At 38.0% G+C, this 24877-nt stretch overlaps 1 protein-coding gene across 2 annotated transcripts in view; it reads left to right on the top strand.

Moving 5' to 3' along the window:
• The first annotated feature begins 344 nt into the window (after positions 1-344).
• CMC1 (C-X9-C motif containing 1) overlaps positions 345-24877 on the top strand; it is a 46771-nt gene continuing 22238 nt past the window's right edge. For both annotated transcript variants that reach the window (XM_074150157.1, XM_074150156.1), the window contains exons 1-2: positions 345-413; positions 11914-12006. In XM_074150157.1, the coding sequence (XP_074006258.1) occupies positions 389-413; positions 11914-12006 (118 nt within the window). In that variant the 5' untranslated portion in view covers positions 345-388. The remainder of the gene's footprint in view (positions 414-11913; positions 12007-24877) is intronic.

The following is a 24877-nucleotide window of genomic DNA, read 5'->3' as shown; positions in this document are numbered from 1 at the left end:
CATGATTCTCACCTTCCCCTTCAAGCCCTTGCTGTGGGGCTTTGCAGCCCTCATGATTCTCATATTCCCCTTCAAGCCCTTGCTGTGGGGCTTTGCAGCCCTCATGATTCTCATATTCCCCTTCAAGCCCTTGCTGTGGGGCTTTGCGGCCCTCATGATTCTCATCTTCCCTTGCTGTGGAACCCCCGGACACCCTAAAGCGCGTCATCCTCCTCGGCTGAAGGCGGCGGCGACGACCCGCCCTGCGCGCGCCCCAGGGCCTGCACGCACACGCAAAGCCGCGCATGCGCCTTGGCCCCCTACCGCCCGCTGCGGGTGCGCCTGCGCGGTGGGGGCCTGGGGCTTCCTGCGCACATTGCGCAGCTGCCGACGTAGCGCGGAGCCGCAAATGGAGCCTGCCCCCGGCGCCGCAGGTAGGGGTGGCCGTCGCACGGCCCCTCTCTCCTCCTTCCCCCATTTCCTTCCCGCCTCCCCCGGGCTTCCTGTGGGAAGTCCCCGCTGCTTTCCGCTTCTCCCCCCCCCCACCTTCACGCCGGTCTTCGCCACGCCGCCGGTGGGTGTCGGGACGCGCTACCCTGAGGGGCTCTGCCCGCCCTCTCCGGGCCCTCGCAGTGGTCTCTTGGCGGCGGTTTCCCCGCCCTACCTCCCGCCGCGGCCGTGAGCCCCAAGGGCAGGACGCGGGGCGCGGTGCAGCGCCCAGCCTCGCCTCAGCGGCGGGGCAGGGCGGCTGCGGGGCGCCGAGGTGGCCGCGGGGCCTTGCCGCCGCCCCCCGGCCCGCTGCAGCCTCCCTGGCTGTGTAGCGTACAAGGTGAATTGCCAAGGTTAAGGGGTCCTTCGCGTTACCAGGGTTTTGTCTGACACAGTTACAGCCACCCAGAAGTGAACTTAAGGCCGTGCCCTTACACCTGCGTAATATTCACTCATCTGCCCCGTTCCCGAGGCGGGTGCCTTTGGCTGGCTGGGTGTGTTGGTGTGAAAAGGCTGATCCCCTGGCAGAAGGAGCCCAGTGAGGTGTTGGTGTGTTTTGGCTGACCCAGGGTGTTGAGACACCTGTAGTGAACTGCAGGAGTCTTGACTGTGCACCTCAGTCCAATGCGGCCTGCGACTGCCTTCTTCAAGAGCTGAAGTCCAAGATCTTGATTTCTGATAGAAACCTGTCCTGGGCCTGGCTCTCTAGGTGCTCCAAACAAGTCACTTGTAGAGTCATCAAGTTCTGTTTTGTTGATTGTATCACCTAAGCATTGATGGGTTATTAAATTAAAAAAATATTACAAAACTTAGCCACTGCTTTTCAGGTGGTAGTTGTTCATCTACAATGTAGTTTTGCTCCCCAGTACCCTTTGGAAAAAGTCTGGTTGTTACAATGGCTTAATTCAAGCTGTTGTGTGTTCGTGTGTAGCAAAAAGGATGTCTCCAAGCATTGAAGTTCATCAGTGTTTTGCTTCCCTAATTATGTCTATAATGACATTATACGTCCCTCCTGGTCCATGTTGCAGTTACATGTTAGCTGTGGTAGGACAACATCTCTTTAAATCTGCTACCTTGTTATCCAGTGTCTTTTGCTTACCTCACCCCTCACCATTAGTCCCCGGCTGTTACAGCTCTGTTGAAAACCTCAGAATGCTAACTAAAAGCAAAGATGTCTAAGTGAGATTATAGAGAAACTGGAACAATAGCTGCAAGAGGTGTGAGCTGCCCTGTTCATACCAGTAAGGTGTTAACCCTGATGCGGTAGTTTTTAATGTCATCATTGTTAACTGCGTCTTGGCTCACACATGAGAAAAAAGAGGGAGAATCACAGTTTAGTTTATTGTTACCATGACTGATGCTTCATTTTATGGTCACAAAAGACAAATGTTCTCATGGCTTTGCCAGGTAGTAGGGAGCGAATATCAAGGAGTCCTCTGAAGCTCAGAATGTAAAACCTGTAAATTATGTCATGATTTGTATGGGAGGAGTTTTTTGGCAACTGCAGTTTGGGAAAGAACTGTGGCTGTGTCATTAGGTGATTGCATCCAGTAAATAAATTGGTAGATAAATCCATTGACAAAATTTTATGTCACGCTATTTTGTTTATCCCTCTTCACTGAAGTTGATTTTTGCAGGCAGCACTTCCAAAACTCTGCAGGGTGCTGTTTTCAGTAGTAGAGGTCATGGGTTATTAGAAAAGAAAGTTCATTTTCTTTTTGGTGTGCAGTTGGTTATGGCTGTCATTTTCAGATGGTGATACCTGGATCCCTAGTTAAAGATTCACAAATGTGTAAAGAGAAAAGTAGGATTATTGACAGTAGCTTAGATACACGATACAGGTTATGGTACCTATCCTGGACATTTTTTTGGGTCTTAAGAACAGAGGCATTGAAGACTGATTTCATAATTTTCCTAAGCTACTTAAAATGTCTGTCTCTTACTGTCATATGGAAATCAAGGTTGTTAAATACAGCAGCAGTGTATCAGTGGAAGGACAAAATTGGACTTGCAGAATGATTGTGTCTTGTTTCGGAGTGGCATGGGCAGTAAGACAACTAGAGGAATATACTGAAAGGAGTGAAATTATAGCTTCAAAGGATAGAAAGAAAAAATAATGGGAGATAAAGCAATGTTAAATTTAAAGGGCAAAAATACATAAGTAAAATGGAGAGCAGCTTCAGCTTTTAATTAAACTTCTTTTAGATATTATTTGTCATTAAGAACTTAAGTTGCCACTGTCAAGAAGGGAGTTGAATGAGAACAGCGTTTTTGATATTCCTAATGTCTTTGACCTGTGTTGGCAAAATGAAGGGAAAAGATAATTGTGATTTCCTGAAGTTACTTGATACCATGTTTTCGAGAACCATTCTGGGAAAGAAACTGAAAAATGAAAGATCTGTTGGGACTCTCCAACGAGTTTTGTGATATTGAGTGGTTTGAAAGGATTCTTTAGAGTTTGAAATTCAGAGTGACATCTGCAATCCTTGTGTTAATGTAACCAAAAGGCTTTCAGCCTTCTCTTTGTCAGAACACATCGTGCTCTGCAACTTTTGAAAACACTGGTGTTTTTTGATCATGATGTTAGTTTCTAAAGTCTTAATTTGTTTGTATTATGCTTACTGATTGTTCATTAAGTACAGAAATCAAAGGTAGGCATTGCTTTTTCTTGTCTTTTAATCCTTACTTCCATTCTTCCTGATATTTTTTTTTTTTATTTTAACTGGTATTTAGTCCTGTTATTCAAAAGCCTTGCTCTTAATTTGTGCGTGGTGTTCATTATTTGGAGTGCAAGGTGTAAATTGTATCTTGAAAGGAGTGGCTAAAGAGCTAAATAGTCAAGTGCTTGAGAAGTTTGTGCAGATTTTTTTTTAAATGAAACTTTTATTTATGATTTAGATTATTTTTCTTTACGCCTTATCACACAATTCTGAAAGTTAGCAAAGAGGAGCATGTAGTGCAGTGCAATTAGCATTATCGGGCATGGTGGGAAATCTTAGGTGGTTAGCATCTCCTCTCATAATAATTAGAGGGTTTCATCGATTGTTAGATTTTTGTGCATCCCTTCATCCAGATGCTGGATACTTTGCTCTTTTTATGTAGCTTTTACCTGTTACTCATCTCTTGTTTCTGATGCAAATTATTGCATGGTTCTTGAGGTCACTGCTTAGCTCTATTTAATGTGGTCTCTTTGGTTTATTTACTTAAGATAGTGTGTGATTTTCTTGGGACCTTTCTCTATTTCTTACTCCAGGTGGAAGTAAGTAGTAAATTCTTGGACAACATCCACTGTTAGTTAGAAAGGGCATAGAAGAAATAGGGACTATATGCTTGATACCAGTTTCAGACAAGAGGTGCTCAAAAGTTTGGGCTTCATTTAAAAAGTGTGGAACCCTATCTGTAGGAATCCAATCGTATCTGTGCTGTTACTATATTTTTGCCATCCCAGAAAAATAACTGAAATGTGTATTTGGTTGCTGAAATATTGCTGCACGTCCCTTGTTTAAGGGACAAAAAGTTGTATCGAGTATTTTACATCAATTACCAAGTGAAGCATTCAGAAACATTACAATGGTGGAATGAAGGCAGGCTGTGCTATTTTAGTCCTTGGCCAGTCCATGGCCCTAGTTGTTACTGTGTGTTCTGTGCATTTTGCTGGAATCCACCATCTACAGTTGTCAGAAGGGATTTGAGGTGAGGTGGGGTGTTCCCTTTATAGGTAGCTCACACCCTAAGTTTTCCTAACTGGCAGGTCTGTCGTACTTGAACAATAGTTCAGGCTAGGTGTTAATGAATCTGCATTATTTTCAGTAGTAAATATTAAGCCCTGATCTGTAATTAATTTTCGGGCCCTGTAACTGGCCTTGCTGTGTGATCAAAAGTGTAAAAATATCTCCTTGTGTCAAAAATCTTCACAAGCAAGTTCAGGCTTGGCTTTACTTATTACTCAGTAGATGTATGAGCATTTGCAATCCGCATGTAATTAACAAATAAGTGTGCTTTGTCAGGTCTGCTTTTCCTTTTCTTTCTAGATATTACAGACTTGCTGTAATATAGCTATTGTTCATTTTTAGCAAACAGGATTGTCAGTATTCTCGTAATCCAGTACTGCCATATTGCAGGAACATGAGCCCCAAAGCAAAATGTAAGATAACAAATTCAGCCAGTGAAAAAGGTGAAAATTGACTTTGAGGTGATGATAGAATGGTGAGAAGTTAAAGCTTTGGAAATTTTCCCTGGTGTTGTCATCCCTGTACTTCATCTTAATTTAAAATGATGTCAGTATTAGATAGAAAGATCCCAAAATTGATAACTTTTAAAATACAAATAAATCTATTCTTATGCACTTAAAGAAAAAACAAAGGTTGCTACTTAGAGAAGCTGCACTGATCAGGGTTTCAGGATATCACGTATGTTGTTTCACTTGGATTATAACACTCCTGTCACTTCATGTCCTTCTATACTTTTAAACCTTAGCAGAGAGCAAAGTACTTAAGACTGTAGGTTGTATGCAAACACGTATGCGCAAATGAAATTACCAAATTCAGCAGCATTTCATGTATGCCTAAAGGTGTTTGGTCCTGGTCCATCATCAGTCAGTTTACGCTGGATATTTTTGACTGATAAAATTACCTTTAACAGGCTCATAAATGTTTTTGTGGAACAGAGGTTACAAAGCGGTATGCTGAAACTATTTGTCACTTTGACCCCATTGAACCTTTTGGCCGTAAGGGCACAGGAGCCCCCTCACGGGCTACAGGATTGGGTACTTAAATTATTAATTACATTGATACTTAAAATTACAACTGTAGGGAAAAAAGTTAGACCTGCTAAAGTCATGGAGGAAAAAACATGTTTCTAAAATCTATCTCTAAACTAATTTATTCCGATGTGTGACTTAGTGTTTTAAAATAGAGGTTTTAAGTAGTTGATAATAAATTATACAGACTTTATGAATAACTGTTTTTATGATACACATGCGCAAATGAATTCACATGGATTAGTGCAAGATTGGTGACTTTTATATAATACAAAATGGATAAGATAGGCTGCATAAGAGAGATGAAAATTTTGAGTTGAATGCATGCTTTTCCTGGAGGAGTAGTAAGCTGTAATTATCTTTGCCCGTTCAAAACACTGTTACAAGTACACTAAAATAAATCTGAAATGGTTTTTGAAAAAATTGAACCTCTAGAGCCAATAGTCTGATTGATGAAAGGAAAGTTTGCCAATAAGCATGTAATTAACACTGTGCCACTACTTCTGTTATTAATAAAAGTGTGATTTTTCACTGTAGTTTTATAATTAGCTCACAGGCAAGTGTTTTAAAGCAAAACTTTGGGATGAAACGGAGTACTTGCAGCACAGAAATTATTTTTACCAACTGATACAAAAAATAACTGAATCCCCCAAATTAATACACTTACATAATTTAGCTATAAACATTTATTCATTCTCCAGCCCATATTAACTTTTAAGTGTTGTTTATGCAATAGATCTGCATATGGAAAACATGAGAGAATGGCTGGTAAACTTAAGCTTATTAGGCTCATCACAGATGAAGGCAAGACCTTCCCTTCCAGGAACAGAATTGTGTTGCACTTCTTTGGAGTGGAGATTTTCTTTAAATGTGGTGTTAAGTTAAAGAACAGGAATTCTGCATGCACGTTCTTGTTATTCTTCCCTTTCACTGTAATGACTCTTATTATTTCTGCTGCTGAAGTTTTCATTAATACTTTTTCAAGTTCTATTTCTTTGCTTAATATCCACATTTCTGAACCAAGGCCCCAAAATAACAAAAGTGATTGTTTTAGAATGCTTATATTTTGAAGAGTGTTATATTTTTTAACTTGGATTCTTAAACCTTGACTGACGGAACTGGTGTCTAAAAGTTGATACAACGGGGACATCAAGAAAAACATGAGGTGTAACAGTTGCTAATGAAAATGTTAAAAACTTATTAAAACCTTCTCTGTTCTTCATATATACTGTGATTCTTACTGCAATAGCTATAATATTTAAAGTACTACTTTGAGCTATTTTTTTAAAAATGTGCATAGATAAACTGAACCAAGAAAATCCAGGTTACAGGTTGTATAGTGAGAAATGCATTTTAAAAAAAATGTTACTGGTATCGCTTGACTTGCTTCCTCTTGGATGCAGAAGGTATGAGGCTTCTTTAAGTATCTGGGCAGACTTTCAACTTTTTCCTCAACTTTTCTGAGTCGTCTGTTTCCCTGCTACCTGAAGTCATGAAGGAGAGATGAAAGCAGAGCTGTAAACTACCAGGAGGACATAGAAGCAAAAGGGTGAATAAGTCAGTTACCAGCTGTGTTGAATGAAGAGGGGACATGATACGACTTTTCTCAGGACACTCTTCTAGGAAAACTTCTATCTTGGTATCCCATTTTTGTAATAGTCTTCTAATTAATATGACAAGCAGCTACAGTCCCCTGTCATGATTAGGACTGTAAAGCAGCTTGGTGTTTCATTCTCCTCTTGTCCTCTTAAAGGTCTGCTGCATACAACACAGGTCTACACAGTGGTCCTCTTTTTCTCAAGGCCTTCCTGGATCCAGCGGTCAGAGACAAGGAAGCCAGGAGAGTGTTCATCATCTTTTTTCCCGGCTTCCATACAGAGTGAACTTGATGTGTATTCTGTGCTGTTCTAGTGGTTGTGATGCTCTCGTTCCTGCTGATGCATTATTTCCTGATACTTCTTTTTGGTAATTTTTACAAAAATAAAACCATTAAACTGAATGGCTGTGATCTTGGCCTTCCATGGCAATAAATAGCTTTTGTAGCTGAGGGTTTTGATCAACCACAGAAAACTATTAGAACTGTAGTCTTGTGCCCTACATATTGTATGCAACCAGAGAACCGTTTCAAGTATTGAGATTTGCCAAAACCCACAGATTCTCTTTGTAAAAAACCAAAAGTCTTAAATGTGTTCTTAGCGTTTTGCTGAATCGGGGTATCTCCCAGCTTAGTAATCTCTTTCTCCTTCCTTTAATTCTTTACCCTGAGCTGAGGTGGTACGGAAAACAATTTCTCTTTTACAGAGATATTCCCTTTTCTGTAGTTTTTCTGTTGTGTTTTTTTTTTTTTTCTTTTTCTTTTTTTCTAGGAACTACAAGCTTATAACCTCTATACTGGTTCTTTATCCTCTCCTTGTCCCCATGAGGAGTGGCAGCATTCTGGAATATGTTGATCTCTGTCTTTAGGAAACATTCAGTAGTTTCACCACACAGATTCTTGCCTGTAGCCTGATTCACCTTTTCTATGAGCTAGTGACTTAGATGCTGTAACAGTTGCAAGCCTGCATTTGTATATTTTTACAAAATACTTAGTTTTTGCTGTTAAATGTATTTAGTCTGCTTTTTGTAACCTTTACTTAATTAGCTTGTGTTCATCCATCTATCCTTTGTAAAGTATGAGGATGCTAGCAAATTTCAACTGAATGTAAGGTTAAGGTAAAGGTAGAATCTCAGAGTATGAAGTTGCTCTAACAAACGTGCCCGAGTTTTTGCTGGCAGGGGGAGAAGGAAAAGCTGCCGCTAACGTTTGTCCAGCCTTCTGGAAGCTTAGAGGTAGAGTTTTCTTGTTCGTTCTCTTTGTGGCCAAAGCCATGATCATCTTGGAACAGCCTACCCAGAAGACCAGGCAAAGTGTGTGGAGGACGTGGGTGGGAACCAAAGGTATCAGCTTTCAAATGCAGGAGGCAAACTGTAGGAAAGCATATTTCTTGCTTGTCTGGGGATAATTTTATGGATGTTTTGAAGAGAAAATAAAACAGCATTACAGTCTATTGTAATGCAGATTCTTCTGTAGGGACTAGTCTGCAACAAATCTGGTATTAGAATAAGAATTATCTTTCTTAGTGCAGAATAGTGAACTTCCGAAAGGGAAAAAGGTACTTAGTATTCTAGAAACTGTAATACAGTTGAAAAAGGGAAAAGGAATTGATGGTTTCACATAATGTCTGTCTCATGTTTTTTGATGAAGTCTTGCTTCTGAGGTGTTGTTTCTTTGAAAGTTCTTGCCATATATGTTACTGCAGAGCTGATTAGGTTGGATTGATTATGATCTCCTTGCAAGTACTTTTACATCGGTATCAGAAATGCAGTTACTCTGCCCGTAACCATATTTTTCTACCTGGTATTGTTAATACTTGTTCCTTATTTTTATTTAATATTTGATATAAATGCTGGGAATACCAATTTCATTAAAGGTGTTTTAAGATCCTTGAAGGAAAATCACTGTAATTGTGATGCAATGGATAGTTTAGAATCAAGGAAGAATATTAAAATACTTAAGGCGTTACAATTAAAACTCATGAGTAGGTACAATACTGCCCAAACTCAGCAACTGCATTTGAGCTATTTGAACAGGTGGTTGCACCCAGATGCCTAAAACTACCTCCTAGACATTATAAGATTATTTTAATTGCTTGTGCTTTTCTTGGTTTAAAAACTGATACTTAGCAAGAAACATTCTTCTAAAAACTGTAGATGAGATTATAAGTAGTCTTTATTCCTGTTTCCTTTATACTATTGAATAATTACCTATGAATTACTGTTCTAGCTCGCTTCTGATTCTTTGTACAGGAGACTGGCATGTGTCCTGATGTGCCCTCTCCTTCCTGCATTTTTATCCTCTGCAGGTTTGACAACATGGGACTGAAATGAGGGAGTTTGCCTGGAGCACATCTCTGTCATGGTTCTGGTTGAGCCGGTGCTAATACCAGCTTGCTATCAGTCTTATGCCCCTTTTCCTTTGAATAATCAAACAGAAGATTAGTGGCTTAAGCTAAGATTAAACCCAGAAATCCTTTTTGACTGTTCTGGGATAACAGGGAGACCTTCTCTTTGGGCTGTGGGATTTTTTTGTTTGGAGGATGCCCTTGTCCTGTTTCCTTTCTAGCCTTCAGTTGCGTTCCTGTCCGCTTCTCCTCCTTGTTAGTAGCGGGTGGGCGATCCTTTCCTTGGAGCCCTGTGCTTTGCTGTTGTGGAAACCATGGACGCCTCTGGCCACTTCTGCCAGTGGGGCAAGCCCAGCAGCCCTTCCCAAGCCCTAAAGGCTTCTGTGCTGTCCACTATATTTCCATGTATGCTGGGCTATAAAAGTTAAATGAAGTAATTATTAGAACTCTGATAAATAGATCTAGTTACTCCAAAGTGTAAAACGGCTGAGAAGCATTTTTGCATGTATTTGCGTTAGTTTTCTATCTTTTCTGAACTGATCTTTCTGAACTTTCTTTTCTGAACTGATCACTGTGTGGTTAAATGCTTAATAGCACTGGTGTGAACGGGGGTGAAGGAGACTAATAGGGGACTATTAAAACTTCCCTTTTGGTGGCAGCTAGCAACCCACTTGCCTGTCTGTATCCACATTCGTAGATCAGTTTAGTTTCTGCCTAATCTAAGCACCAGTATAACTAATTTAAATTTAAAGAAAGGAGTGGAGGCTTAGGCTATAATTTGAGCAAGTGGTGCTCATGACCGTTGTCTTCCTTCTTGTCCTAGTCTCATGCCGTTCTCTCTTATGGGCCATTTATGCAGTTATGTAGTAAACTGGCTCAGAGAGTTTATCTAGCTGAAAAATTGCCCGACAAGAAATTTATTTACCTTTAAAGCAAATTAACTTCCCTTTTCAGTTCACCACAGAGCTGCAGAGCACATCTGTGTGGGCAGAGGCAAAAGAGCCTCACAGGGATTGTGAGAGGCAGGACTGCCGCAGTGCCAGCTTGCTTTGACTGAAGTTAGTGGAGCTGAGGCACGTAGCTTGGTGGTGCTGTTTCCTGCCATGTCATTCAGCTGAACTGATTTGTCCTTTTTCAAAAACATGCTTAAAAGTTTTATGACAGCTTTGTGTTGTCTGTAGCGTAATAAATGCTCGGAACAGTCATTGCACTGATATTCTGCATGAAGTTAAAGTGAAGGATATTAAATTGTAATCATTTTTTCTCAGTCATGAAGATCAGAGCATAGAAGTAAATCTAACTTGTGAGCTATCTGTGTTTGGTATTTTTCTTGTATTTACAGAAGACACTTTATTTTCTTTCCTTTGTGGTAGAAATTCCAAATAAGAAATTTTTGAGGAGAAATGTAAGTCTTCAGTTCAAATTCTGTATATTGCTTATTGTAATCTTCCATTTTGTTGCCAGATTACCCTAGTAATATCACATATTCAATACTGTGTAACCTCATAACGTAACCTTACAGAATTGCAAATTAGTCATTTACAAGATGACTTAAAAATGACTAGAGAAATGTTAGTCTCTGTTGCCTTTTGATCTAGAAGTAGCTGAAGATGCTCTGAAAAATAGCGTTTGAAAGCGGTAGGTAACTTAAATTCTGCTTCTTTCCTTAATTTCAATACATCACACTTTTAATTTCTTTCATTTCATCTAGACTTTTTTATAAGCAATTTTAAAATGAAGTGATTGTCACTCAAAATAACAGTGTATCTGATAGTACAGTTTTCATAATTTAAACATCACAGCTGATGCTATTCTGAAGCGCAATATTAACATCAAAGGGTAAGTAATAGGGCGTTTGGGGAGGAAAACCAGGTATTTGGTGTAAATGTGTTGGAGTGTAAAATGTTCTGAACAAATGTCCTTTAAAGGGTTTTTAACTCAGAAGCTAAGAAGTAAAAAGCTGTGCTTGATAAATTGTCATCCTTTTGTTTTGAAGAAAGTGGATTTGGCAATGCAGTATTTTTTTTCTAAATGGTCTGTGTTGTTTAACTATTCAAAATCACTGGCTGTCCTCAGAGTTCTGAATTCGGTTTTGAGACAACTGAAAGCAAACTGCAACTGTACTTCTACACGGAGAATTCAGGCAACAGCATTTGTTCTTGTTAAGTTGAATTTCTCAATGAAAAAACTCCTAGATCCTCAACTGAAGAGACTTCTTTGTTTTTTTTCTTTTTTTAAAGAACTGAAGTTTTCCATTCAGCAGTACAAATTTCAGGTTGTGCTGTAATATGTGCTATATTTCTCAACTTTGTGACAGTTAGTAAAAAAGCCAGTTAGTATAGATAATGTACACAGAAAAATACTAGTATCCTGAAAAAGAGTAATTCTCAACCTTTGTGCAGTCTGTATGAAGACCTGTTTAGTAAGGCAGAAATTAGAATGTGCTGCCAGAACTTTCTCCTTTAGTTTTGGTTCATTGTGCACATTGAACAGAACAGAAATATTCAGGATACTGATAATGCTCATAGTATTTGTATATGAGCAATTTTAAATCTTGGACTTTCCCCCCGCTTTGATTCGTATGGTCCTTCCATGGTACTTTCTGCTGCTAGTTTGTGACAGTTTTTGTATATTAGTGTATGCTATATCAACAATGCTGTGTTATTTCTGTAGATTGACTTTCTCTGATGTATAGATAAGAAAAATCTTATTTTTCCTATTTTTGGTTTTTTTTCACTCTTGCAGAAAATTCTAAGCTGAGACATGTAGAAAAAGATGTTTTGATTCCACAAATAATGAGGGAGCGAGCCAAGGAGCTGTGTTCAGATAAAGTGCAAGGTAAGAGTCAAACATTCATTGGGAGATGAGATGTTTTCACTTTTGTGCCCTGAGTAGAATTCTTTTTATTGAAGTCAAGTAGTCAAAGAATGAATATGTATGATCTGCATCTTACCTGTTCACTGTGAAGCCAGTAGTAAAGCATATAAATCTGTTGGTTGGCTTTGACTGCTTGGTGATGTAGACTGTTTTCCAAAATGACTTGTTCTCAAGGCCTGTGGACTTTAGTATGAGTAATATAAAGTTTTCCAGATCTCGGTCTAGACTATGTGATGACAAAGCAACACCAGAGTTACTATATTCCTGTACGTAATATTTGATACTTATATAAATGGAATTGCCTGATGTGAGCCATCAGTTAGGGCCTCCTTCATTATGATAAATTTATTTAAATATTCCCAACTAACTGCATCCTTTCCCAGCCCCAATATTTTAATGATACTTGTACATAAACACACACTTGTTAGTAGGCAGACATTGAAACAGGATGATACAGTCCACTTGTGCATGTTTTCATTTTCTCTTGAAGAGTACTGTACAATAACTCTTTAAAGTTGGGTATTGCCTCTTCTTCTGGCACCCAACTGTTCATATATTCCTGGAAGAAAACTGGAACTTTTTGAAGTACCAGAAAGATAGAGCTACTTCAGCACAGGTTAGCTGAGAATGTTGCTGTAAGAGGGATGTAAGAATGGAAAAAAAAAAAAAATAGGCCACAGAATTACTCTATACAAGTGACGTGCAATTAGTAGAGGGCCCTTGCCTCTTGTCATCTGGATCTGTGCTCTCCAGACTTTTTTGATTGCGCATCCCATCAGTAAAAAATTTCTGAGCACGCAATCCCAATATATGTATGTTTTTTTATAAATTATATGCATGTACCACTGTACTAGTATATAATGTACATTATGAAACACAAAAGTAGAATTTAAAAAAGGATGAGATAAAGATAAAATAAGCAGTACTTCAAAATAATTTTTGTTATTAATAGTACAACCCCCTTTTTGCTCTAAAAATATTACTGTTAATAAAAATGATTTTATTGAGAGCTATGTGATTAAATAGGCTTCATTATTTTTTAAAATCTATGTTTAATACTTTGTGATACAACAATTTGAAGGTCTGGCTCTAAGTTCAGTTTATGTCAATGCTTGGTTTTAATGGGTGTCATAGCTGAAAAAGATACCTCACAAAGATGCATAGATCACAATGGAAGAAGTGCATCGTTGCCTGCACTTACTAAACCGTGATTTTCGTTTTTCAGTCCCATCTACCAGTTATGCAGAGGTTTTACTTGAAATTGGGCTAGTAAATTGCCATCTTCCTTGATGTCAATCAGTTGTTTCTCCAAACTATTCAGAAGTTGTTGCACATTTGTATTTTTGACAAATAGGGTCAAAACCCACTAAAGCTCTTATTTGGAAGACTTCTAAATAGGTCAGAAAATTCTGTTTCTGTCCTTTTAAAGTGTACAGACATGAGAGGTTTTTATAGGTGACACACTCACATTGCATTCAGCAACAAAAACAAAACAAAAATCACATAATGAAGGGAACACATCTAAACATCTGTTTTCAGAATGCTCTCTCCATAGCATAAGTTTCTTTTGAAAAGCAGTTACTTTCCCACTCATTTTAAAGCATCACCTTCTCCTTGAACACATTATACACATTGTTTATTTTTTGTATATACCTGCTAGGTAGCTTACTACTCAGAGCTACCTGTCATCACCAGAATGGTCAGAAAATTTGGAACACTTGTTCTTTTGTAAAAGAAGAATGGTTAAAGTTTGACAACTCTTTAAGCACTTTGCCACAAGATAACCAGTGAACCTCTATGTGGTACAAGAGATTTTTGTGGTCCCTCCCCATCTCATTACAAATTCTAGTAAATATGCTTCTGTTTGAAAGGCTTGTTATTATAAAGTTAATCGCATCGATGTCATCCTGTAGCACCTTGTGCACTCCTGGCTCCAACTTCCGTGCTGCAAGAGCTCACCTGTGAGTGATGCAGTGAAAGAATTCCATGTGTGGTGCTATCTCTGTAACCTTATCCTGGATTCCCTTTTTTATTCCAGTCAAAGCAGCTGCTCTATCAATGGTTCCACTTGCACAGTTTTTCCATAAAACATTGTTTATTATTAAAGAAGCCATTTCCTGTTGAGAAAATATCTTCTCTGGTACAGCTCTCCTTTAGTGGCTCACCCAAAAAGAAAATAAAATTCTTTGTGCATTTTATTGTTGAAATGCAAATACTGTAACCTGAGAGAAGTTTGAAACATCTGGACTTCGATCCAACTGTATAGCAAAGCTGCTGCACTCTGTAGCTTAGTCTAATACTTGTTTCTTCAAATCTTTAACAGTGTCTTCTATGCATCTTCCAACAGTATTTGCTGACAAAGGAGCACATGCTATTTGTATAATTTTCTTTGGAGGTAGACCAGAGAGGTGTGTGTGTTTTTTCTCCTCTGAACTTTCTCTGTGTAAGATGTGACCTTCAAGCATCTTAAAGCCAATACTGGAGATTCTTGAGCTTGAGTTGTGCGCCATTACCTTGCATCTTCTCTATGGTTTTGCCTCCATAAATTTTAAAGCAAAATGCTACCTTTTTTTTTCTTTTGTGATGTTTGGCAAAACTGTAATTTTTTTCTTCTTTCTCCTGAATAGAGTTCAGTTGTGTATCTATAGGAAAGTGAGTTTTGTAGATACATGTCTCCCCTTCGTTCCTGTCACCTGTAAGCCAGCATTGATCAAATCGTGTGGAAGTTAGTGGTGCAAACTGAGTATATCTGATGCAATTTTTATGATCGAATAGACAAGCAAAACCCACATTGATATCCCTATTAAAAAAAGCGTGGTAGCTTCAGTTCAGATATTTTGTTGTACACCTTTTGATCAGGGTGGGGGGAGGAGAGTTACCAAACCATGGGAAATGAAGCTTAAGCAGTTTTGTGAACATGAGAATTTATTATCTCTTAAATCCATTGTGAAATTATTCCTGGAATAAATTTGTCTTGTTAGTACACAGGAATAGGTGTTAATCAGAATAAACAGGCTATGGTTTTTATGCTGTAAACAATTATAAGCTATGAACATAAGCTGTGTAATTAAGTAATCAAAACTCCTGCAATCCGGTTTTTGTGCTACAGAGTGCACACATGTGCTTGAAATTGTGCTGTTTACATTAAGTAGCATAGCTACGCATTTAACTTGCTTTCAGTGTAGGATTTTTCTGCTTTATGTTAATTTTGTTTCAACAACTCCTATTAATATACCTTTGTTCCATTTTGTCTTTAGGAAATTGTGGTAAATGCACTGGTAATATAGGAAATAAAGCTATTCTACAAGTATGGGCCTTTACAATTTACTTGATCACACAAGGTTCATATGTGTCCCTATGGGGAGCCCCTATACATTCAATAGTGCTCTGCATGAGCATGGGGGTCCATCTGTATACAGTCCGTTACCTTAGCCTGCAGCTATACCACCTAGAGCTGTGTGCTTATCAGAGCTAATAATGCAAGTAGTGACAGCCTGTCCAGCACGTGTTCAAGAGCCATCCAGGGAAAAGAAACCCCAAGAGTTAAAAAATAAATAAAAAATAAAGGTTTTGTTAACTCAAGAGGTGATCCTGCTACTCTAGCACCGTTAAATGGGTGACCCATTGCTGTGCTTGGTTGTTAACATACCAAAATAGTTTAGGGATGAAATAACCGTGAAAATGTGTACATCTGATAATTTTAAAGAACAATTAAGTATTGTCTCTGGTCCTATTTCATTTTACTTAGATTGTTTAAATTTTCTTTGAACTTTTTCAATTGTTCCAGTACAGGTCTTTTGTGTGCTGCATGTTTCTCAATAATTTAGTACATCTCAGTTGCAGAATAATTTCTGTGTGTTTAAGATTTTCAAGCATTTTTTCAGTGAAAATGGATATATTAGTAATTTGGTTAAGAGGGTAAATATGCTTTCTGCAAAACACTAGTCAATTTTCCATGACCATTATGTAAATATGCTTTTTTGTGTTAATATCCATGCACTGTATTTGTATGAAATTTTGGGCTATTATAGGAGTATCAAAAGCATCGTAAAAAGCAAGCAAGTAAAAAAAACCCTCAACAACATTGTCATACAGGAACTTTTCACTGTATTTGTACAAGCTGTAGCATGAGTTCGACTGAAATAATATTAAATCCATGTATTTCTGTATCAGCGTGTCCTTGGCATATAAAAATACATGCTTTCAAACTGAAATAGCGAAAAGGAACGTTTATTTACCAATGCCTCATCCATTGTTTTTATGAAATAATTTCTTAAGCAAGCTGTTTTCCTTTAAAATTAAAGTTTTTGGCTTTAATTTCCAGTTATAAAATTTTAACTTGAGTAAACTTCTTTAAAGCAAAATCATAGCCAATTTCAGGAACGTGAAGTTAGGATTTTTCTTCAGAAAGATATCTTTAGCTTATCAAAAATTCTGTAGTTTTATCTGGCTGTTTTATCCTCTCTGCTCTGAAACTAGGAACACTCACTAAAAAAAAACCTGCAAGAGCTCTGGTTGGTCTTGTTCGTATCTACTGACACGTTTGGTCCATTTCTTAAGAGCACTTATTCTGTTCAGAGTTACCACTTCTGAAACTTCACTTGATGGGTTTGGGTAGAGAAGAACTTTAAGGATACAAACTTTAAAGATTGTACACTCAGTTCAGTTTGATTTTGGGTTACTTGGCTTGGAAAATGAAAACAGAGACAGCTGAGTGACAGGTGGTGGGGTTTTTCTGTCCTCCAAAGAAGTTGTCTTTGAGTTGAGACCCCAAAAAGAAACTTCTGGATCACCCAGTCAGTCATGCGATCATAATTTTGTATTATACTTGTTGTAAATGTTTTGTGTATTTGTTGTATTATAAAGCAATTCTGCCCACCTTCCAAAACCTCACAGTCTTTTTTTTTTTTCTGGGAGAAAAACAATCTTGCTCCAGAGACAAGGGTGTTTAGTTCTAAGCTTTTTTCTTCTAAATTTTGCTGTCTGGTACTGATACATGGTCTGGGTTTGGCGTTCAAGGGTCACCAAGATTGACTTGCAAATGTAATTGTGACTCATTTGTAAGGCTCCCAGGTTCATGTAGGAAACTGAGCTACACACTTTTCAGGGTGAATACAGGGATAGATATTTCAAATCAGCCTGGCAGTGAAGTAGGGGAAACAATTTGGATGATAGAAACCTGATCCTGCCTGTGACTCTGCAAACAAGAATGTGGCCATTTCTTATTTTAAGGTTGTTGAAGGAGATACTTACTTGGCCAAGATGACAAGTTGTTCTGTCCTTTTTTTAATTTCTTTTTTTTTTTTTTTTTTTTTTTTGGTAATGAGAGGGAGAAGAAAGGGGAATGTTTCCACCTGTGCTATGTTGAGGACCTTCCCTGGAGAAAACTATTCTATTGGTTCTCTTGTCCATAGGAATTGTGTAATTAAGGCAACCAGATTCACATTGCTGAAGAAAACCTCTTGATGCTTGGCAAGGCTTTAAAAATTGGTTTGGAAAGTGTGGCTGGAAAAGGACATTTCCAGGCAGCCACTCTGCTCCCATTCTCCAGTTTCCCCATTAGCCCTCTTCTCCTCAGGGCTCATGTTGATACTTAGTGAAAATGATGGGATCCAACACTACTGCAGGCTTCTCTACAGTAGAGCACGACCAGTGTCAACCAGAGTTTTGATAATGTGCAGTTACTCAACAGTCCTGTCACTGACATTATCTCTGTCCCCGTAGGGGCTACCTGCTCTGGACTGTGACCCTTACACCTGACACATCAAGCCCCAGAAAACCAACGAAATTTCTGATTGAACTACATGTGATGCCGCTCATTTAAATTCCCAAGCACACCTTTAGATATTCCTTCTTCAAAAAAAAAGTCTTGTTATATATATAAAGAAATGTTACACATTTCTTTACAGAAATGTAGATAATGAAATGTGTGAAATACTTTGCAAATTTCAGCTCAATATTACTCTGTGGTATTGCTCACTTTCCTTTGTATTGCAAGCCAAGTTCTGTTAATTGATGCAAACCCTTGCTGAATGTTGGGGGAGGACTGACCTGTTGGTACCTACAGTCGTAGTTCTGAGGTTGACACTGGTAGATGCTAAGACTGATAGTAGTGGGAAATTACACGACACCTCACATTTAAAAATTTTGATGAGTTTTATTTTCTTGAAGCAAATTAAAACGAAAATCACCATTTAGAACTGAACTTTGCTCATCTGCTTTCCCTCATTGTGAAAATATAGTCCTTACAATTTTTTTTTTTTTTAAATTCACATATTTTAGGAGTATTTGGGAATACACTGATCTTCTAATTGACCAAAGCAAAAAGATCAAGTAACTGATAAAAATCAATGAGTTAACATGACAACTCCTGGTAACTTTTTTTTAATTGAGCTGCTGTGACCAGCAATTGCTTACACATGCTTGTGTATATATTGTTCAGAGTTTGATGGAAAGCCTGAGAGGTTGCATGGAAGGAATCACAGATTTTATGACTGGAATAGCCTTCTTTTATGAGGAAGAAAAAAGAATGCTACCTTATTACTTGCAACTTCATTTTCATGAAAGGTGGGTTAATATCATTTGAGAACATAGGTTCAATCCAGCACAAAACTGGAGGTGGAGAAGGGGGAGAAAAATTTTATCCTCTGTTGCTCTATTTATTATCTGAATATTAAAGTACATTTTAGCCATATTACATGTGACCCCATGACCCTATATGAAGCTATTGTGAGATTACTGTTGTACGTGTTGTGCACTTGTTGGTTATTAAATTATTTTAGATGTTTTGATAGTGTTCAGCTATTTAGTACTGGTAATAAATTACTATGTGTTTTTCCCTGGCTAGCGTTTCTGAAGAGTAAGATGCTGAATTTTTATATGATGTTCTTGTTTGAGCACAATAGCTTTTATTTTGAAAAAAATGATTCACCTCTGTATATTTCCAATGAACATTTACTCTCATCACATTTAACTATGTGAATTAATACAATCTCTAGAGGGATTATGGTATATTGAGTTTTGCTCCAACAAACTGGGCAGAGAGAACAGCTATATGTAAATTACAGTTTGAAGAAATGAGATCCTAGATCTCATGGTCTTTTTTTTTTTTATTTTTTTTTAAATGGTACTTGCAGTATTAACTACTCTAAGCTAGTTTAGGGGATTTTATAGAAAAGAAATATGAATGCATGTTGTATTGGTTGGTGATGGAAATTTAAGTATTCTAACTGGCGTTAGGACTTCGAAGAAAACGTTTGAGGAGGGAACTTACCGTATTTGATTATTTTTTTTCTTCCCCCCTCCATGTCATTTCAACCCAGCTGATGACAAGAAATGGGTCAGACTGCTAGCTTTACCGCTGCAACTTAGTTGTCTGGGGTTTTTATTTTTTTTATTAGGGAATGGAACAGCTTTTACAGGGACAAAGAGAAATGAAATCACTTTCAATGAAAGAAAGAGGCCTCATTATAGCCACCAACAGCAGTTATTGACAGCTACACTTCCTATTAACAAGGAGCATTTAAGAGTTTGGCTGTTGGATCTTTGGACTTGATCTAATTTGCTAGCATTAATTAGTTTCTTTTGAGCACAGACACTTGGTGCTCACAGCTATAGATTTGGAGGACTAATTAGGACAGAAAATTGAACAGAATGGGGTAAGGCATTAACCTTCAACCATTACCAGCTGGGGCTCTGATAAAGACCACAGAGTCCAAATGCTCCTATTCATGCAAAGAGTACTCTAATGAATATCAATTTCAGCCAGGTTGCCATATCCTACAAGCAGTATCTTAGTTTTGATTCTCTTACCTGGTAGAGATTTTTATGTATAGATATTAAAGTGATATTGGTGGTTCAGAGCTCATAGATAACAACCTTGGTAGGTTACCTGTGTTTGCCCATTCTTTCAGTTTGGTTTTCTCGTTAGAGATTTTATTGGTGTCTGGTTAAGATCCTGAATTTCAAATTGTTTTTCCTGCCCAGCATAAATATATTAACATAACATAGATTAATTGCATGTTGTTAACAAGTGCTGGTTTAAATAGAGGATGCCTGTATGTTTTTGGATTATTGCAGTACGTAGTAGTAATATCCGTGACAAGAGCACTGACCAAACCAACCACTGAAGGTTGAACAATAGCATTGCTGCTTTTGCAGCTTTTATGATGAGATACAATTATTATATTGTTGTGTTGAGTTGGTGATCTAGTTTTAGGAGGAAAACTGTTCTTTCAGACTGTGGGTTGATACTGTTTTAACATCTGCAGAATGGAGGTACTTTAGCTATATATAAAGAAAGGAGAAAAGCAATTGCCTTTGCCCTTTTGTACCACTTGGATTATTGGAAGTGTTGGACTTGAAATTAAGATCCAAGATTATCAGTTGTTTCACTAATACCGCTATTCCATGACAAACTCCCCATCAAATCTAGATCATTGCTTCTCTCTTCATATGACTTCTGTACCTGGAAATTCCTTGCCCAGTGACGAGAAAAGTGTGAAAGTCTCTTCTTTGACATCCTTTCTTCAAACTTGTTTCTTTCAGGAAGGGTGCTAGCATTAATGTATATCCTGTGACTTTTGAAGAATTGAATCTCTTTGGGTTATGTGTGGTGTTTAGCTCTTTGAGGCTAAGATTACATTTTATGTGCTCCAATTATTTCCAGTTCTGCACTGGTAAACTCTATACTCTTAGGCTGAATAGCTGGTTCCATGTCTTAAGGTCCTAGTGAGGTCGTTTTGTGAAAATTGAGAAATACAAGCTTGTCTGTAGTTACTGATTTTGGGGTACTTCATGGTATTTAGATGAGTCTGTCTGTGAGGCAGGTGTCCATAGGACAGCAGCCAGGGGGTAGGGGAGACATGGTCAAGTTCTCCTCCCAACAAAAGGGGGAGGCCAGGGTGCTTAGTGTTGCAACCTCTTAGTAATACTAGGTCTGTATCTGTTCCGAGGTGTTATATACGGTATTTGCTGAGTCTCATTGTTTTCTTTCACAGTTGACATGTATCGATTCTTCTGTGTCAGTCATTCTTGCTGCCAGCCAGTGGACACATACGTGGGGTTTTTTGTATCCATTCATTGATGGTGGTGATAACTGCAGATACCGTAGCTTATGCATTAGAGTATTACAGTATTGTGTTACTGTGGCAGAGTTGCACATAGCAATGCATTGTTAATGGCAGTACATGTGACTTATGGTAACTGTTATTTTAACTGCATGTCCTTAATGATGTATTAAGTAGTTGCTTTGCAGTTTTGGATTATAAACCCTTCTTAGATACTACATTCAACAGTAACACAGTTAGCACTTTGTGTAAATAAACCTAATACTTTTAAGAGGTCATGCTATATTCCATTTGCATGTGTATAAATATTTATATTGTATATGAATTATGAATATTACCCTGGGGTTACTTTCACACAGAAAATAGGTTATTTTTCAACTGTTGAAGTCGGAATGTGTTGTGTAGATACCATTAAGTTCAGCAGTGGAAAATAGAACTTAGTTTTGTCAAAAAGTAGCTACTGTGTATTCAGAAATACAATAAATAGCAAGCTTTCAGATAGCCTACAAGCAGTGTATAGACCTTGTAAAGAACGTATGATATTCAGGGTAAGGTAGTAGGGGAAAACTGTCCACCATTCTTTAGAAAACACATGAAGTTGGCAAGTGTATTTGCCAAAGAAAATTGCTCATCCAAATCACAAAAACTGAAATTAAGTATTAATTCCAGTTGAGCTAAATAATAATCAGAATAGTAGTTGCAGGTTCATCGAATATGCTTCAGTTTTATGAGGCAGTGCATCATGAGAGTTGTAGTTGTGATCTCTGTGATTTCTGGTAGGCTGCAGAGCTAGATACCTGTTGTACATATCTTTGCATGGCATACTATGCATATAGAGTCAGCAGAGCCAGGCAAAAAAAAAAGGGCAGGAATCACAGGCCTTATCAGGCAATAGGGAAATGCAAGTTAAAGTTGAAATACAGTTTGGCAAACAAACATGCTTTCAACAAGAGGTGGCTGTCTAAGTGTTCTTTGTGCTTTTTGATGTTCTGGAAATATCAGTGTTTGTTTAATGAAATAGCAACTTTTGATCCTGTTTAGGGATGAAAACACTTTAAACTTCTTTTTCCGTGTGGGACAGTAGTTCTAAAGATTTCTTAGCTTAAATTGAGTTGTCCTTCTGGCACTTATTCTTTGATATAAACGTTAATTGATCCTGTGGTAACAACACTGACAATGCACTTCGTTTTTTTTTTTAAAGTAGAAACAATGTTGTCTGTTGCTGAGTAAAACCACATTCTTGTACGTTATTGTTCAGGTCCTTTTAATAATGGCAAAATCCCCCTCTTTCCTGCCCCCAAATTTAGTTTGGTTGCTATTGTAATTGTTTTTCAATAGTTGTCTTCGTGGTGCTGCGTAGAAAAAGAGTAGAAAGATCTGTGATCTGAAGTGTTCTACTTGCAGGTCTGATGCTTGAGAGGGGACTAAAGGCTGCAGTAATAAAAGGTCATAAAACACGCTCTATTGCCATTCCTATGAATTTTATTTTTAACAGCTTAGCACCCTCAAAAATAAGGAGGAAGGAACCTTGCAGAAAAGAGTGCCTGGAACATGTGCTGCCTAAGATCAGGGTAGATACCATTACATGAAGTGTAAGCATATGACAGAAGGCGAGAAGTATTTTGCATGAGGAATCGAGCTGCAGAGCTGGTCAGAGGATGTGAAAGGGGATGACAAGGAACACTAGAGCTGTACAGAACACTGAAGCTATGGATGAGGCTTTAAATTTATGATCAGGGAGCAAGAAAAGCAATTTAGCTGCTGTATTCTAGATTTGAGAAGGATACTAGTAAAGGATTTGAAAGGAATCGTGTAGGGGATGGAAGGTAATCATTCAGATGGGGTAATGAGTAGGGAAGAAACTTATGTTAGGAATTTTGAAGAAGATAGTGTAGAAGAGCAGTGCATGAGAATCTCCCTTGGATGGAGATTCTTCTCTTGATATCCACTGTATTGGGAAGAAGTTGAAATAGTTGTAGGGAATTTTGGTGTTAAGGGATCTGCCTTCTTACCTTTTTCTGAAAATGAGTTTAAAGAAGACTTTCTCTAAGTCTGAAATTCCCTTTTCACTTCTAATAGTCAAGTTTAGGATTTCCTTGTATGTATTTTATCACATATAATGTCTTGTGCTTTATGGTCATCTTTCTTCTTGTCTGTGGTCCAGAATCTCTCAAGGAAGTATCTAGTTATTCTTCTTTTTCCTCTTCTTCAATATAAACCAAGTATGTCCTCCAATCCTCCAGGTCAACAACATACTTTAATGATATTTCAATAGTCCTTTTTGAAACACTAAATCATACAGACTGCTTATGTGTGTAAATTCATCATTACACTTGCATTCCAGGCCTCATACAGGTCTTGCTTTGTTTCTTGGTAGCAGAAATATCCCATACTCTTTGCTGTAATGGGATGTTCATGAAGTTGGTGAAAAAGCACTGCAAAGGTGTGGCTCGAGATGTAAACTCACCTGTGGCTGTAGACTGTCTAACTTTTTAAAAGTCATTTTACGGAGACCCAGCTTGTGTTGGCAAAAAGGACTTGTGAATGCTATTATTTAATGTGTGGGAAACATGTAGGAAGGGCGTATGTGGAAGCACACAGGAGAGAGTTGAAAGCAAGACTTCTTAATGCAATCTAGACTAGAGTAACTGTGCTTTAACAGCATTAGCTTCAATTCTATAAAGAGGTTGTCAAACCTGAGTGTTTTAGAAAATTACCTCCACATTGGAGAGCACATTTATCAAGTGTAAGAAGAATGCAGGGCTGGTAAGGACTTCTGGAAGATACTTTGGGCTATCATCTTGCGGCCATATCTAGTATGTTTGTCCTGTAATCTAATTAATGTTGCAGCTTCTATAGATAGGCTGTTCCAATGCTTAGTGATTTTTTTACTGTTCAAAAATGGGGTTTGGTTTTCTAAGTTTTAGGGTTTTTTTAACATGTAAACTAACTTTTCTTTGTATATCAAGCCATTTATGTTCTCAGACATTGGGCAGATTCCTGGCAGTGGTCTGAATAAGAGCAGCACTTTGAATGGAAGAAATAGGACATTCTGATTTATCTAAAAAAGGCAAAAAGGAAAAAAAAAGAAAAGGGAAAATAAAAGGCTTGTTCAATAACCATCCTGGAAAACTGTTTCTACTGCTGAGTCCCCAAGATCGCTTAGGGAGGGTGTTGAACCCGGAGACTCTAGAGTTGTTTTCAGGAGCATGGAGAATGTAAAACAAAAAACCCAAACAACCTTAATGTCACGATCTGAAAAATGACGTTTAAATTCACAGGGAGACCTAGTGCTTTCAGGTTGAAGAAAGTGACAGGAGTGACCACAGTCTGCAACTTCAAATATTATACTTTGTGGCCCATTACTTTTTTTTTTTCTGCCTTTGGGGTGGTAATTCTCTACAGTGAATCTGACAGCCCAGTCAAAATAATTCATAAGGCCAATGATGAAAAGTACTCTATATTTTTTCTAGTGTAAATAATCTTTGTCATTCCTCATCTGTCTTGATTTCCTTCTCTTGTTTCTTTGGTTTATGTTTTCTGAGTGTTTTTTTTTTATTGCTCCTTCTTAATGTATATAAACTCTCTAACTTACAGTGTGCCTTCTATTCATTGTTTAAGAAGTATAACAAAAATATAGTCTAAACATTGTTAAAGAAATTGAGCTACAGATTTTGCACAAACGTAAATTTGTCCGTGATGCCTATCCTAGGTATGGCTATAGAATAGTGATGTGGAGAAGACGGAGCCTGTCTTGTGTGCCA

Source organism: Numenius arquata, chromosome 7 (assembly GCF_964106895.1).
Source record: "Numenius arquata chromosome 7, bNumArq3.hap1.1, whole genome shotgun sequence".
Lineage (NCBI taxonomy): Eukaryota > Metazoa > Chordata > Aves > Charadriiformes > Scolopacidae > Numenius > Numenius arquata.
The sequence above is the reverse complement of the archived record's forward strand: the minus strand, read 5'-3'. Positions and strand labels throughout refer to the sequence as shown.